The 14,771-nt window shown below is 49.3% G+C and overlaps 1 protein-coding gene across 2 annotated transcripts in view; it reads right to left on the bottom strand.

The window, feature by feature from the left end:
• Positions 1-3,058: 3,058 nt before the first annotated feature.
• Positions 3,059-14,771, bottom strand: part of Slit1 (slit guidance ligand 1) — a 160,165-nt gene continuing 148,452 nt past the window's right edge. For both annotated transcript variants that reach the window (XM_008831987.2, XM_029563049.1), the window contains 6 exons: positions 10,149-10,386; positions 8,587-8,717; positions 8,010-8,164; positions 6,769-7,057; positions 6,224-6,435; positions 3,059-5,416 (listed from right to left, as the gene is read on the bottom strand). In XM_008831987.2, the coding sequence (XP_008830209.1) occupies positions 5,178-5,416; positions 6,224-6,435; positions 6,769-7,057; positions 8,010-8,164; positions 8,587-8,717; positions 10,149-10,386 (1,264 nt within the window). In that variant the 3' untranslated portion in view covers positions 3,059-5,177. The remainder of the gene's footprint in view (positions 5,417-6,223; positions 6,436-6,768; positions 7,058-8,009; positions 8,165-8,586; positions 8,718-10,148; positions 10,387-14,771) is intronic.

The following is a 14,771-nucleotide window of genomic DNA, read 5'->3' as shown; positions in this document are numbered from 1 at the left end:
TTACACACACACACACACACATGTACAGTGAATTGGTCAGTACCCAGGTCTGCAGAGCAGATTTCCAGGTGTTCTTTCTGATGTGTTTCCATAGCAATAAGACCCCAGGTGCTGACGAGTCCTGTTGTCTCAGAGGATTGGGTAGGGGGAACAGCTCTTGCAAAGCCTCTTGCCTTTGCTAGAGAGGCTACATTACTTGAATTTTTGCTTCTGTTCATCTGCACGCTCCCATGTCACAAATTCTCATCAGTGGGTGAGAAATAACCGGAACCAGACACATCAAAAGTAGACATGCTAACCAAAAGGTTGCATTTTCCCAGAACAGATGGCAAAGCCATTTGGCCATAGAGTGTCAGGAATACTTAGCCTAGTAAATATCCATTGGCTCTATCTGATTCACCTTTAGAAGCCAATCCATGTCATGCTGACCACCCCATGCCTGGACTCAAAATGTCTATGGCCCCTAGTGTCTGGTTAGGTTAGTGGAAAGAGGCATCACTCCATGTCTCCTCCTGTGCCCAACTCAATAGGCTCTTCAGCTGTTGAGCAGCCTCACCTTGTGACCATTCTAAATTTTGTGAAAAGGAAATACCCTACACCCAAATAACCATTGATAGAAGTAATGTAGTTTTTTAAGCTTTTGAAATGTCTTTTTTTGTATTTCTGATGGTGTCCAGGATTTTTCACTAGTGTTTTTTAGATTGAAGTGGGTGCATTAGAAGAAAGCTTTCCATTGCTGAGCCCAAAAGCAAGCAGAGGAAAGAACTTGGCCTGTATTGTGTCGTTGGGGAGGTGACTACTTATAGTGGGGGGTGGGAGGGAGTTGTAGATGATGTGGGGGTGAAATAGAAATTCTGGCCTGAGCTTTCCTAAGTCTTTGATATTTTATAATAAAAACCCCCGTGTTAGCCTCACTTAATCCCAATATAAGCCTGCTGTTTACCCTCAGGGAACAAGTGGTTTTCAAAATTGAGCTCCTCTAAGGTCATTGACCAGTGCCTGTGTGCACTGGCTGCCTTTGTGAACTCACAGCGTTATTTTCCCATATGCATTATGATATTAAGAAATTCAACCCCAACCTGTATGAAAAGCACAGCCCAGGGTCCTAATTTAGGCTGGCATTGATGCCTTTGAGGGGCCCCGGAGTCCTAGGAGGCACATGCAATTTAACTGAAGCTCAGGTGTGCGTTGGATTTTGCTTTTTAGGCTACGACCCTTCAGAATGAGTTTAGGGCAGGGGCTACGGATCTGGCTGTGGATTCAGGGAGCTCCAAGCTGAGTCTATACCATTCCTATAAGGTCCTGCTGGTCCCTCCCAGTGTGGTGTTGTCAATGCCGAGGTCAATCCCTTAGGTGTTTGGATGTGCTCCTTTTTGCTGTCTTGTAAGTCTTAGGCAGTGTTCCAGATGCCCAAGGGTGGGGCCTCAGGAGGGCACAGCCCCTTCCTGGTGCCTTCCAAACCAGCGAAATGAGAAGAAACTGCAAATGGCACCTGGCAGTGCCGCACATATCTCTTGGGCCTGGATTTCCACTGTGTTAGTGAGTGTAGGAAAATACTGTGTCTTTAATGGATGAAAATTCAATGTATGCTGTGAATTTGTTGGTTTGAAACATTGAAAACTTTTTCATTAGACAATGTTTACATACCTCACCTGAAGAACCTTTGAGAGTGTATATATGAAATCTAAAAATATATTAAGTTGCTTTAAAACAATATGTATAGTTATAAAAGTTGAAGTTATTTTAACTTTGAATATGTACTGAGTCTCTTAAATATTGAAATCTTGTAGAGTTTGTGCTCTGTGTCTTGCTTTTCCTGGTAGACCAAGTAGGAAACTGTTCTTGTTATTGGTAAAGTGGCCCACATTGAAATCCAAGCTTGGAAGGATTTCCTGTGGTGGTTGAGATTTTCGGGTTTGGTTTTGAGGGAATGGGGGCTGGAGCTAGAGGATGTGTGGGAGGGATTTCTCTAATGTTGACATCTATTCCATGAGCTTTTTCAAGGCGCTTATTTTATTGCAGCGTATTAAACTTCTTTGATATTAAAGTATGTGTGTGTGATCACTGGAGGGGGCATAGAACGTACCACAGCACCACCTTCACCTCACAGACTACTGCCATCTTGGTAAGTGGCCTACAGTAGCACTGTTTCTCCTGACTTCAAGAAAGAGAAAATGCAATGCAAGTGTCATGGGATTCCAAGTGTCATAGGATTCCAAGGATAGGAACAGTGCCACCACTCGTCTCTGAGGGGAAGGAATGTGCCAGGCTAGGGCTATCCAATTCTGTGGTCCCTGCTGGAGTGTGTCAGGAAACAAGCTTCCATTTGCCAGTGCTTCTGCTGGCCTGCCCTGTCCGATTCTTTCTACTCTGTTGGAAATGGATCTATTCAGGGTCATGGTTGGCCAGTGAGAATCATATAACCAGTCCATCTAACATCTATATCCAGTGAATAAGTGTAGAGATTGGCTGGCCACCCATGATTTTACTTTAACTCAGAAGTTGCAAGCTGCTAATCTATAGATGTTTTTATTTAACCCAATGTTTAAGGGCCAGTCTCACACAGGCACTCAGATCCTTTACACTCCCCAACTTCCAAGTGCAGTGTTGTGGTCTGAGGTGGTGACAGACCTTACAGACACGGCACTTCCCTCATTCCTCCACTTGCCTGGAGACGGGCCTTACAAGACGTCTGAGAAAGCACGCTGCTTTCTGATCCATTACCCAAAGCTCCAAGACCCTGGTCTGGTTAAATTGTGTGTGTGACTGTAGACAAATACTCAAAACACTAGTGTCACTGCCACATGTGGCAGGAAATGAGGGTGAGCAGACTGCTGTGCCCAACACACATGTCCTTAGGTTCTTTGACCTGCCACTCACACCCCTTCCTTTGGGATGGACAGACCTTGCCACATCAGGAGTAGCAGACTAGTCCTGCATGTGAGGATTGCCCAGTGTGGTGTCAGCCCAGAAGCCTTTGTACCCAGAGCTAGTGAATCCTGGCAGCAACAGGCTCACTTCAGCGGAGAAAGACCAAACAAGCAGAAAGTCAGTGGATCAATGTCATGTTCATATGGAAGACAACAGACAATACTGACATTCTAAAACAATACTTCTGGGGGAAAGGGCAGGTGCAGCTCCCAAAAAATCAATCCAAACAACAGAAATCCCAAACAAAAGGTCACAACCACATAGCATCTGAAAATCAAAACAAGACCCTGGAGGTTGACTTTAACATATAAAAATACTATAACAAAATGAAATACAAATATATATTAGAATCTGTAAGTATTCTGTATAAAGAGATACTTTTGCGGTTAGGCTAACAGCAGACAAAGAGGAGACAAAGTTGGCCTTTTCCATGTCTTAACATCAAGGGGCTCTGGCTGCTGTCAGCAGTGCTGCCTAAGTACCATCTCCCTGTAGATTCTTGCACCAGGTCTCTTCTTTGTATGTTTAATGGAAATAGCCAACAGTGACCACAAAGCAGGTCTTTACCAAAAGGGGACAAGATGTGGAGGTGATTTCTTGTAGAGTTGCACTCACGGCAGCCTTCTTCCAGGACCATACAAGTGTGAACAGGCGATAGGAGTGATGTGCCAGGCTTTAGGCACCTTGCAAGAAAGCGGAGCCTGGCGCTCTGGTAAAGGGGTGTACCCAGACATGAAGACAATTCTGCAGTCTTCCCATCTGGAGTCTGGCTGGCCTAAGGGCCAATGTGATGGGAGGTACTGAGCTCCACAGCCTCTGGATGTTTGTGTCTCAGTGTCAAAGCTCTCTCATTACCCATCTGGGCAGGGACACAGGCACAAGGCCATCCAGCAACACCACACACACAGACAGAGGGATGTGCTCCCCTCTTGCCCCACAAAGATCACACACACACACACACACACACACACACCAGGGCTACACTCTTCCTTCAGCAGTTCCCTATTAGGCTCAAACCTCATCTTTTCCCTCTGAATCTTCGAGAAACCTTTATGTCAGACAGCCTTGTATCTGGGGGTTTCAAACACAGCCTTCACTGCAAACACCAGGATGAGCAGCTGCAGCCTGCATCATTCTGGATGCACCATGGTGCTCAGGAATTAGCTCACATTAGGGCTGAACACCCATAGAGCCCAACCCAGATTAGGGACATCAGTATTTATTAATGTAGTCAATAGAAATGGGTCTTCTGACTCCTCAGACCTCCCTTCTGACCACAGTGGGAAAGTCTACATGGTTCCTGCCCACCTCCTTGCTCCATAGCTGCAGACCTGAGGCCTGGGCAGACAGAAGTTTGCACAGAACCACGGGGCGTTCTCCCTGGTATCTGCACTATTGGCCTCCTATTGTTCCCTAATGACCTTAGTACAAAGCTGTAAGCCAGCCTCAAGGAAATAGGTCCTGGCCAGGCCCAACTGCCCCTCACACCCCATCCCTCTGCCAGGTATACCAGAAGCTTATAACTGGCCATGGTTGGGGGAGCCTAGTCATAGAGTCCCTTCTGTGGCCAGTGATGTTTATTCAGCCACAGCCAAGAACCCCTGCCCTCTTTGGTGGGATCTGCAACCCCAAGCAGCCCCAGTGGCTGTTTCCTTCACAAGACCCCCTTATAGAAGTTGCAGTGGTCATCCTACACTTTTGGACCCAGAGGCCTGGTCCTAACCATGCCACCCCCAGCCTCTGTCCCAAGCAGTGGAGACAGCGGGCCTCTTGACTCAAAGAAAAAGAGTCAGTCCCACGGCCATGGTAGGAAGTCTTCCCTGGATAGTGACCTGTGGCCAGCAGGAGCGGCAGCAGAAGCCAGGCCAGTGATCTGGGAGGCAATTACTCTCAGAGGGGCCAGAGGCTTCCGGGACATTAACTCTGCCCCATGCCGGCCTGGACCCCAGGCCAAGGGAGAGGCTGGTTGGGACAAGGAATAGCCTCCTTCAGTCCCAGGTAGCAGGCAGAGGGGTGCCCTCGTTCTGCCATCCGTGGTCTGACCTCACGCACACATTCATTCAACAAATATTTATTAAGCGCCTATTTGTGCAAGGCACTTCGGGAGAGGGCGTGGCCACCCGAGCCTCGCCCCTCTGCCCCAGCAGTGCAGTCCTGGAAAGGCGCCTCAGTGTCCTGGCCAGGGCCCAGGCGCCGTCCTGGTGATGCCCGCACCCCAGCCCAGCTGCCAGTGCTCCGCCCGCTCGCTAAGCGCACGGGGCACAGCCGCACTTGGTGGGCTTCTCCACCTCCTCAGCAAACGAGGTCCCGTCACTGCACTCGAAGGTGAGCTTCCTCCGCTTCAGCCGCAGGCCCCGGCAACAGCCCTGGCCGGGGCATAAGCCCCGGCACTCCACCCACGACAGGGGGCGCGTGGTCTGGCAGATGGCATAGCCCCTCTGGACCCGGTGAAAGTCCCGGACAGGGTCCCCCCGGCAGTTGGACTCTGGATGGGACAGACACCAAGAGAGAGCCTCAGGGCACACCCGTGAGAGGCAGGAGTGGGACCCGGCAGCATCCTGGGAGGGGTTCTCGCACTCTCACACCCCTCTGTCCAGAGCATCCTCCCACCTCCCGGCATGCATCTGATCTCCTGCTTCCTCCTGGACCCATAGTGTGCTAGGGGGAGGGAGGAAACAGCTAGCTGCCTGGGCCTTCCAGACCAGAGTGGCTGCCAGGTAAGGTAATACCCGTTATGCAGATGGGCAAGAAGAGCTGAGGCCTGAAGGCAATGGCATGATGAAAGGATTCTGCGCCGGAGAGGATGGCCCACTGCCCTTAAGGTGCCTGAGGCTGCACTCCTCCAGCTTCCCCCTGCCTAGCCTCTGCGGTCTGAATTCTAGCAGAAGCATCTTGGTGAAGGGAGCCAGGGAAGGCCTGGGAAGGAATCCCCCAACCCTCCGACATCCTGCTGCCCCCAGGTCTAGAGCTAATGGACCAAGATATGTAGGCCTGGCCAGGAGCTGTTACTGGGTATACCTGGGTGATCTCTTCTGGATGGAGAGATCTTAGCCAGGAAGGGCAGGGCCCTGGGCAAGGGAACTGCAGGACATGCTGGGCCCAGGAGATGGGAGAGGTTGGACTAGGTGTCTAGAGACCAGGGACACCAAGGCCCAGTAGTCCCCTAAGTACTTGAGGGGGTTGTGGGGGGACAAAGAGGGGTAGCCAAAGTTGGAGGAAGATAACATGGAGCTGCTACAGCAGGTGGTGGGGAGGGACCCTGCAGAGGGCAGTCAGGAGGGGGACCCCTGACCTTGCTCACACAGCTCGCCAGAAAAGCCTGGGTCACACACACAGTGTGCTCCCTTGGTGGCCGAGGCCTGACAGTGGCCATGTAGGCACTGCAGGCCCCCACAGGGCTCTGCTGCTGCCCCAGCCTGGTTGCACAGGGCCCCTGAGTACCCATCCTGGCACTGGCAGCTGTAGGCAAGAGCATCGAGGGGTACACATTTCCCATGGACACACCTGGAGGAGACAGAAGAGCACTGTGAGGACAGGCCAGCCCATAACCCAGCCAGAGTGCCCCACCCCAACCAGCCTCCCACTTGGTTCAGTTCCTAAGATTTAAAACAAAGGGGGCAAAATATGATTCTATGCTTGTCCTTATGGGCCTTTTCCTGTTAATAAAAGCTAAAAACCAGGAAAATAAATAAATAAAATCTTGTGTCAGGCCATAGACTCCAATTTGAGGATTTAAAAAAATAGTTGGTAAGGCATTGCTTGCTGTAGATAAGTGGGACTCGTAGGGAAGGAGCAGGTGGGTGGGGTTATGACTCCCTTGGCCAGGCTCAGACTTACTTGTGGCCATGGCAGGGTCCATCCACTGGCTGGTCACAGTGCAGCCCTCCCCAGCCAGCCTCGCAGTGGCACACGGGCCCTGGGGTGGCGTTGGGCTGGCAGATCCCATGTAAACAGTAGAGCTTTCGGCAGGGCTCACAGCCTGGCACCACGCCAGGTTTCATCTGTGTCTTGGTAAAGTCCTGAAGCTCATTGTTGATATACAAGTTCCGGATGCAACCGTGGAAGCTGGTGCCGTTGAGGATCTGCCATAGGCGGAAGGCAGCTGAGTTCACATCTACGGGCATCCCTAGGGTGGTAGAAAGCAACAAGTCGGGCTCAGGCCATACCTGATGGGCAACTCTGCAGTGTCACCTCTTGCCTTTGGCCTCTGTTCTGTCTCTGCAGAAGTCCTTCCCTCTTAACCCCCTGGGAGACCCAGACTCCTTTCCAGGAAGACATGGAAAGTCTGCTTCCTCTGGGATCGAAGCTGGGAGTCAGGCTGGGCATGGCAGTTGACCAATGGAGCTCTGGGGTGCCTGTATCCAAAGTCTGGCTGTCCTCAGTAGGGCACCTTCCTTCCCTCTGAGGTACCTGCTGTCATTCCTGGAGACCCCAACCAAACCAAGGAACTTATGTGCTGGGCACCTTGCCACCTGCTTTTGTGCTAGTGACTTTGCACACAGGCAGAGACTGCCTGTCCCCACTCAGGAGTCTGAAGGTACTCAACTAGCAAGGACAGAGCTAGGATCTGCGTAGGAGACCAGGCCCTCCCCAGGCTGAGACAGCCCACAGCATGAGAATCATTACAGGTGGTGGACAGGGGTCACCTGGCCTGCAGCACCTCTGAGGCCAATAGACAGTCCCCAATTGATGTGGGGACTCTGTGTGAGTCTCTTGCAGTGGTTCTGGCCTCTGAGGGCCCAAGACTGAGAATGGACCCCGGACATGGGAAATTCCTTCTTGTCCAGAGCCAAGAAGAAGGTACCCATGGTGTGGAAGACAGCTGAGAGAGACCCAACTATCTCCCAGGCCTGGTACTGGTCCTTCTTGGTGAGTCTCAGTGGGCCAGGGTACAGCCAGGCTCCAGGCAGGGCAGGACAACCCACAAGATTAACCATTCTCTGTGACCATTCCACTCTTGGTATTTCCCTTGCCCTGGACCAGTTCTCCTGGCCAGCCTTGGGCCAGTGAGCACAAGAGGCCCCACCCTGGGACACTATCACCATGTCCAAGTGGAGAGGCTTGAGGTGGATTCTCACCTCCTACATAGAGGGGGGCCTCACTGTTGAGCGTGTAGTGCTTGCCGAAGTTGTCCATGGTCATGGGACTGCCGCCATCGATGGAGAGGTTCACCATCTGGTCAAAGGTGACCAGCTCAACAGTGTGGAACTGTCCATCATTGATCGTCTCAGCGCTGGAAGAAGATGGGGTGCCCCCACCCAGGGCGTGGGTCTCAGGACCATCCCTGGCTAGTCAATTCCCAGAAAGCTCATCAATACAGCCCTGCTTTCCCAAGAGACAAATCTCTAAGGGAGAAGACCATGGGGACTAAGGACCATGGGAACTAGGCAACCTCAGCCTGATGTGTCTATTCTATTTCCTTGGGGCCACAGGGGAGGCCGAGAAATTTGGGGATCACTTCCTTCCCCTTTCAGGAGACTTCTGTGAGGTGAGGCAGGAAGGGGAAGGAAAGGGTTCCAAGAAAGTCTCCACTCCAACTGGGCTGGACTTGGGACCAAATGGCCTTTCTGGTCATCCCAACAACCACCTGCTCTTAGCCCAGGAGTCCCATCCTGGCATGCCCACCCTCAGGCTGATAGTCTGAAGAAGCTCTACCTGTAGATAGCAGAACTGGGGTAGCTGCCTGGGTCATAGCTGACACGGACGTGGCCCTGGTACAGCTCAACTGCAATGTGGTCATTGTCCCCATTGTACAGCAGGATCCCATTGTCCTCTGCCGTGGAGACCTGAGGAGCAAAGGCATGTTCTCTACCATCCCACCTCTCACAGAAGCAACACAAGTAGATAAGTGAACAGAGGAAACCCAAGGTTGAAAGAATGATGCCATGTCAGAACCATCCACCCCTCCCCATCCCCATGCCTGACTAGCCTTCTAGGGACCCCTCCTTCAAGGTGGCTGACAGAGGTGGGCAGTCCTAAATTCAAGTGCCATCCACTGCCAACCAACGAGGTCCAGGCAGACAGGCAGAGTGGGGCCTAGAAAACCTTTGCCTAAGAGCAGGTAAAAGACTGTCTCTGCCAGTTGCCCAGAGGGGAAGTCTACAACCACCACCTCCTGGGTGTGGAAGCCTACCCATGAGACTCAGGAAGTTGGCTTCACAGGCAGGGAGCAATAGAGGAAGGTTCTCCCAGCCAGAGCCCTCCAATCCTGGAATGAGCCACTTAGGAGGCAATGTGTGTGACTGGAGCTCTGGGATATTTTTTGGGAGGGAGGTCCCCATGGCCTTAGAGGACACGACCACTTCCTCCTGCCTTGCTCCTCTTCTCTGCTTTCTCCTGGTTAAGACCCTGATACTCTGGTCCACAGACTGAGGGGCCAGGCTGGACCAGTCACACTAGCCCATTTCCTTGGACCCAGTGGTTAGTCCAGGAACCTGTATGTGACAAAAACTTGGCCAATCAGAGAGCTTCTCCTGAAACTGTTGGTTGTTGAATTAAAGCAGGCAAAGTCCCTTAAAGTGTGGCAACAAGGCCTCCTGCAGATGTCAGGGTAGCCCAAGGATATGCCCGAGGCCATGGCTGGGACTGGGCTGGGGCTGGAGGTGAGTTCTGCTTTGCTGAGTAGGTGAGCTGCTTAGGGTTGTTCTGGGGACAGTGTGAAAGAAGAGAATGAGCTGAGGGAGAGAAGGAGACAAAACAAAGGGAGAAGATATGGCACCTGTGGTCAGGAATGGAATTTGCAGGAAAGAGGCAGATGATCGAAGAGTTTACATTTTCTATTGGGTAGTATATGATCAAATCTGTTCTCTCTTCCTCCAGGACATATTTAGCAAAGTGTCCATACTTTCCATTACTGTTGTTGAAGTAGGACTTGATTGTTTTCCCTTTAACACAGTTTTTAGGGGACCCCAATGACTCTGGCCATCTGCAGCAAACCTGTCTACAAGACCTGAGCAGCAGGTGGAAGAGAGGTTGTGGGTGGGCCTCTGGCAGCTTTGGTTTTCTGAATCTGATCACTGTACAACTGTCCAAGGTATGACTCAGAAACCTTCCCAAAGTACTCGCACTGGCTCCCACTGCTATCCTGGCCCCAGGCAGAGCACCGACAAAACAGTTCCTTGCAGTTCCCGCAGGCAGAGGTGCACCCTGATGCTCTGAATTGGGCAGGGGTCCCCTGCTCCCCAACTCCTTTGAGTGACCAGGCCCTGGGCACTCACCTGCAGAGTGATGTTGGCCCGTGGCCAATTCTGCAGGTCAGTGAATTGCAGGTAAGTATCCCGGTCCACAAAATTGACACTAAGCAACTTCTCACACTCTGGGCCACCAAAGCCTGGCAGGCACTGGCACACAGGCCGGCTGCCCTGGTCCACACAGTTGGCCCCGTTCTGGCACTCAGTTCCCTCACAGGGGCTTCTGGGAGCAGGTAGGTGAGGTGGGATCTCACAGAGCTGTCCACTGAGAGGAAAGGTCAGAGAGGGCAGAGTCAAACAAAGCTGGGGATATCTCCTCTCCTACATTGCTGGTGAGGAATTCATTAACCGCCTTAGGAAATGGACCCTTAAAATTACTGCAGATGCCCTTAGTGTGCACTGCTTTCTAAGGGAGCTGAGAAGCAGAAGGTTACTGAGAAATGAGTGTGGCTGGTCCCTGGCCCAGCAGCATCAGCATCACCTGGGCACTTCTCAGAAAAGGAACCCCACTGGATCTGCATTTTGACAAGGTCTCAGATGATCTGTGTGTACATTAAAACTGAAGTAATCCTCCCTACCCATGTCAATAACTGCACAGCAGGTTTTACTGAAAAGAAAACTGATTTAAGACACAGGCAGAGCGAAATAACGGATTATAAGAGTATATAATGAACAACTAACTGTGTGCCAGCTAATTAGATAGCATGGATGAAATTGACAGTGTTAGAAACACACAAACTCCCCACACTGACTCAAGAATAAAGAGAACATCTGTGTGAACAAGTGCAGAAATTGAATTAGTAATCAGAAAATTTTCAGCCTCAAGAAGTTGTTTCACTAGTGAATTCTATCAAACATTTTAAAAATAATTAATTCTGATTTTTCACACTTTTATAAGAAATAGACCATAAATGAACAGTTCCTGATTCTGAGACCAGCACGACCTTGACTCCTAAGCTAGACAAAGACATCACAACAGAAATTACAGGCTAATATCTCTTATGGACATAAGCACAACACCCTCACCAAAACACCAGCAAATCGAATAATTTCAAATGTGAAACATATACGTCAAGAATTTTAAAGCAGTTGTTGAAAGATGTTGAAGTAAATCTCAGTAAGTGGAGAGGCATTCCATGTTCATGGACTGGAAGATTCAATATTGTTTTGTTAAAATGGCATTGTTTCCTATATTGATCTACAGATTCATTATCATTTCTATGCTAATCCCAAAAGACTTCTTTTTTTTTCCTGCAGATTTTGACAAACTAATCCAAAAATCCATATAGAAATTCAAGGAACCCAAATAGCCAAAGCAATCTTGAAGAAGAATGAAGTGGTCGAGCTGGAGAGATGGCTCAGTGGTTAAGAGCACTGGCTGCTCTTGTAGAGGACCTGGGTTTGGTTCCCAGCACCCACAGCACAGCTAACAACCGTCTGTAACTCCAGTTCTAGGGGATCCAATGCCCTCTTCTGGCCTCTGAAGGTACTGTAAGCACCTCATGCACTTACATGCAGGCAAATGACTCAGATACAATAAGTAAATAAATAATAAATAAATAAATAAATAAAAAAGTAAATAAATAAATAAATAAATAGGAGGACTCACACGTTCCAGTTTCAAAACTTTTTACAAAACTACAGTGATGAAAGGGGCTGGAGAGATTGCTTAGTGGTTAAGAGCACTGATTGTTCTTACAGAAGACCCAGGTTCGAATCTCAGCACCCCCATGGAGGCTAACAACTGTCCATAACTCCAGTTCTAGGGGATATGACACCTTCTGTCCTCCACAGCACTAGACAACACAGGTTCACTAACACATATGCAGGGAATATACTCATAAAATAAAAAATTTTAAATCAGAAAAAAAAGCTGCAGTGATGAAGATACCATGCTGTTGGCATAAGGACAGCCATACAGATCGATGGATATAATAGCCCAGAAGCCCTCACACTTGCAGCCAGTCCATCCTGGAAGCTCCCTCACACTTGCAGCCAGTCCATCCTGGAAGCTCCCTCACACTTGCAGCCAGTCCATCCTGGAAGCTCCCTCACACTTGCAGCCAGTCCATCCTGGAAGCTCCCTCACACTTGCAGCCAGTCCATCCTGGAAGCTCCCTCACACTTGCAGCCAGTCCATCCTGGAAGCTCCCTCACACTTGCAGCCAGTCCATCCTGGAAGCTCCCTCACACTTGCAGCCAGTCCATCCTGGAAGCTCCCTCACACTTGCAGCCAGTCCATCCTGGAAGCTCCCTCACACTTGCAGCCAGTCCATCCTGGAAGCTCCCTCACACTTGCAGCCAGTCCATCCTGGAAGCTCCCTCACACTTGCAGCCAGTCCATCCTGGAAGCTCCCTCACACTTGCAGCCAGTCCATCCTGGAAGCTCCCTCACACTTGCAGCCAGTCCATCCTGGAAGCTCCCTCACACTTGCAGCCAGTCCATCCTGGAAGCTCCCTCACACTTGCAGCCAGTCCATCCTGGAAGCTCCCTCACACTTGCAGCCAGTCCATCCTGGAAGCTCCCTCACACTTACAGCCAGTCCATCCTGGAAGCTCCCTCACACTTGCGGTCAGTCCATAGATTTACAAGAAATCCAAGATAAGTGAAAGGGGGGAAATAGCGTTTTCAACAAATCCTGCTGAAACAACTGGAATGAGTAAACTTAAAGCTGAGTGTGATGGTACATACCTGCAATCCCCCGCACTTAGGAGGCAAAGGCAGGTGGATCTCTATAAGTTCAAGGCCAGCCAGGACTACATAGTGAAAGCCTGTCTCAAAAAAACAAAACCAGGGCCGGGTGTGGTGGCGTACGCCTTTAATCCCAGCACTTGAGAGGCAGAGGCAGGCGGATCTCTGTGAGTTCAAGGCCAGCCTGGTCTACATAGTGAGTTCCAGGACAGCTGGGGCTACAGGGAGACCCTGTCTCAAAAAGACCGAAAAAAAAAAAAAAAGATGAAGTTAAATGCCTATTTCCATACTATACGTTCAAAAATTATCTAAAATGAGTCAATGACCTGAACATAAGACCTAAAAGTATAAAACACTTAGAAAACAGCATAATATAAATTTTAGGTAGCAGTTTACTAGATACAGCATCAAAAGCATAAGTACACACACATGCTTGTATGCACTTGCATGCACATACATTTCTATACATAATACATACACCACACAAAAGGAAAGAAGGGAGGGGAGGAGGGAGAGAGGGAAGGAAGGAAGGGAAGGAGGGAGGAAGGGAGGGAAGGAGGGAGGAAAAGAGGGAGGAATGAGGGAATGAAGGAATAAACCAATAATCACATGAAGAGATGCTCAACTTCATTGACCATCAAGAAATTAGGAATCAAAACCACAGTATGATGCCACTTCACACTCAGGATGACTAGAAACAAAAAGGTAACTTGTGGTGTGGGGGAAATTGGAAGCTCTTACGCTGCTGCTGGAAGTATAGGAACGAACAGCCCCTGGAAACCAGTTTGGCATCTCCTCAGTCAGGCATAGAGTTACCATATGATGAAGCAAATCAGGTATATTCCTGATGTATATGTTTATACAAAACTCTGTACATGGGTACTTACATCCCCAGCATTCATAACAGACCCAAAGAAGAAACAGCCTGAACTGTCCATCAACTGAGGAGAATGAGCAAAGTGCAGTCTACCGCTGTGTTGGGGAATCATCCAAGAAGGATGTGCTGAGACCTGCCGCAACAGGGTGAACTTTGAAAATACTGTGCTTACCCAAAGAAGCCAGACAGGAGGGACAGCAGACAGCATGGTCCTCCATCTAAACTGTCCAGAACATGCAAATTAATGGACACAGACAGCAGATCAGTAGCTACTGGGATAAGGATGGGTTGAAAATGACAGATAACAGGTCCTGGGCTCTTCCTGAAGTCATAAATGTGTCTAATTTATTGTGATGATGGACCATAATTGTGGGAATATACTAAAAAGCAATGAAGTTTACCTTTTTGGTGAACTGTATGGTATATGAATTATATCTTGATAAAGGTGTTTATTTTAACTCTTTTATTTTATGTATATGAGTGTTTTGTCTACATGCATGTAAGTGTACCCATGAGTGCAATGCCCACGAAGGCCAGAAGAAGGTGCAGATCCTCTGGAACTGGAGTTACAGATAATTGTAAGCTACCATGTGGGTGCTGGGAACCAAACCCAGGTCCTTTACAAGAGCACCCAGTGCTCTTAACTGCTGAGACATCTCTCCAGGCCCAATAAAGATGTTTTTTTTAAATGATAGAGTGGAAGATGGGGAGATGTTCACGGGCTAAAACATTTGTTGCACAAGCATGAGTACTAGAGTTTGGATCCCCAGCCCACCTGTAATCATAATGCATGGAAGTGGAGACAGGAAATCCCCACCTCAGTAAATAAAGTGGAGAGCCATAGAGGATGACACCTGATGTCAACCTTTGGATTCCACAGGCACATGCACATACATATACATACCCATATGCCACACACATGTGAACACGTATACAAATGAACACACCACATACGCAATTGCAAAAAGTTTTTTAAAAAATTAAAAATGACAGTGGTACAATGGGCGTTTTTAGTATGTGCAAGGTCCTGGGCTCAAACCCCAGCATTGAAAAAAAGAAACCTTCAAAAAGATATGAGTAG

This window comes from Nannospalax galili, unplaced genomic scaffold (genome assembly GCF_000622305.1).
Source record: "Nannospalax galili isolate Female #2095 unplaced genomic scaffold, S.galili_v1.0 scaffold875, whole genome shotgun sequence".
Classification (NCBI taxonomy): Eukaryota; Metazoa; Chordata; class Mammalia; order Rodentia; family Spalacidae; genus Nannospalax; species Nannospalax galili.
Note: the sequence above shows the minus strand (reverse complement) of the source record. Positions and strands in the feature narration are given on the sequence as shown.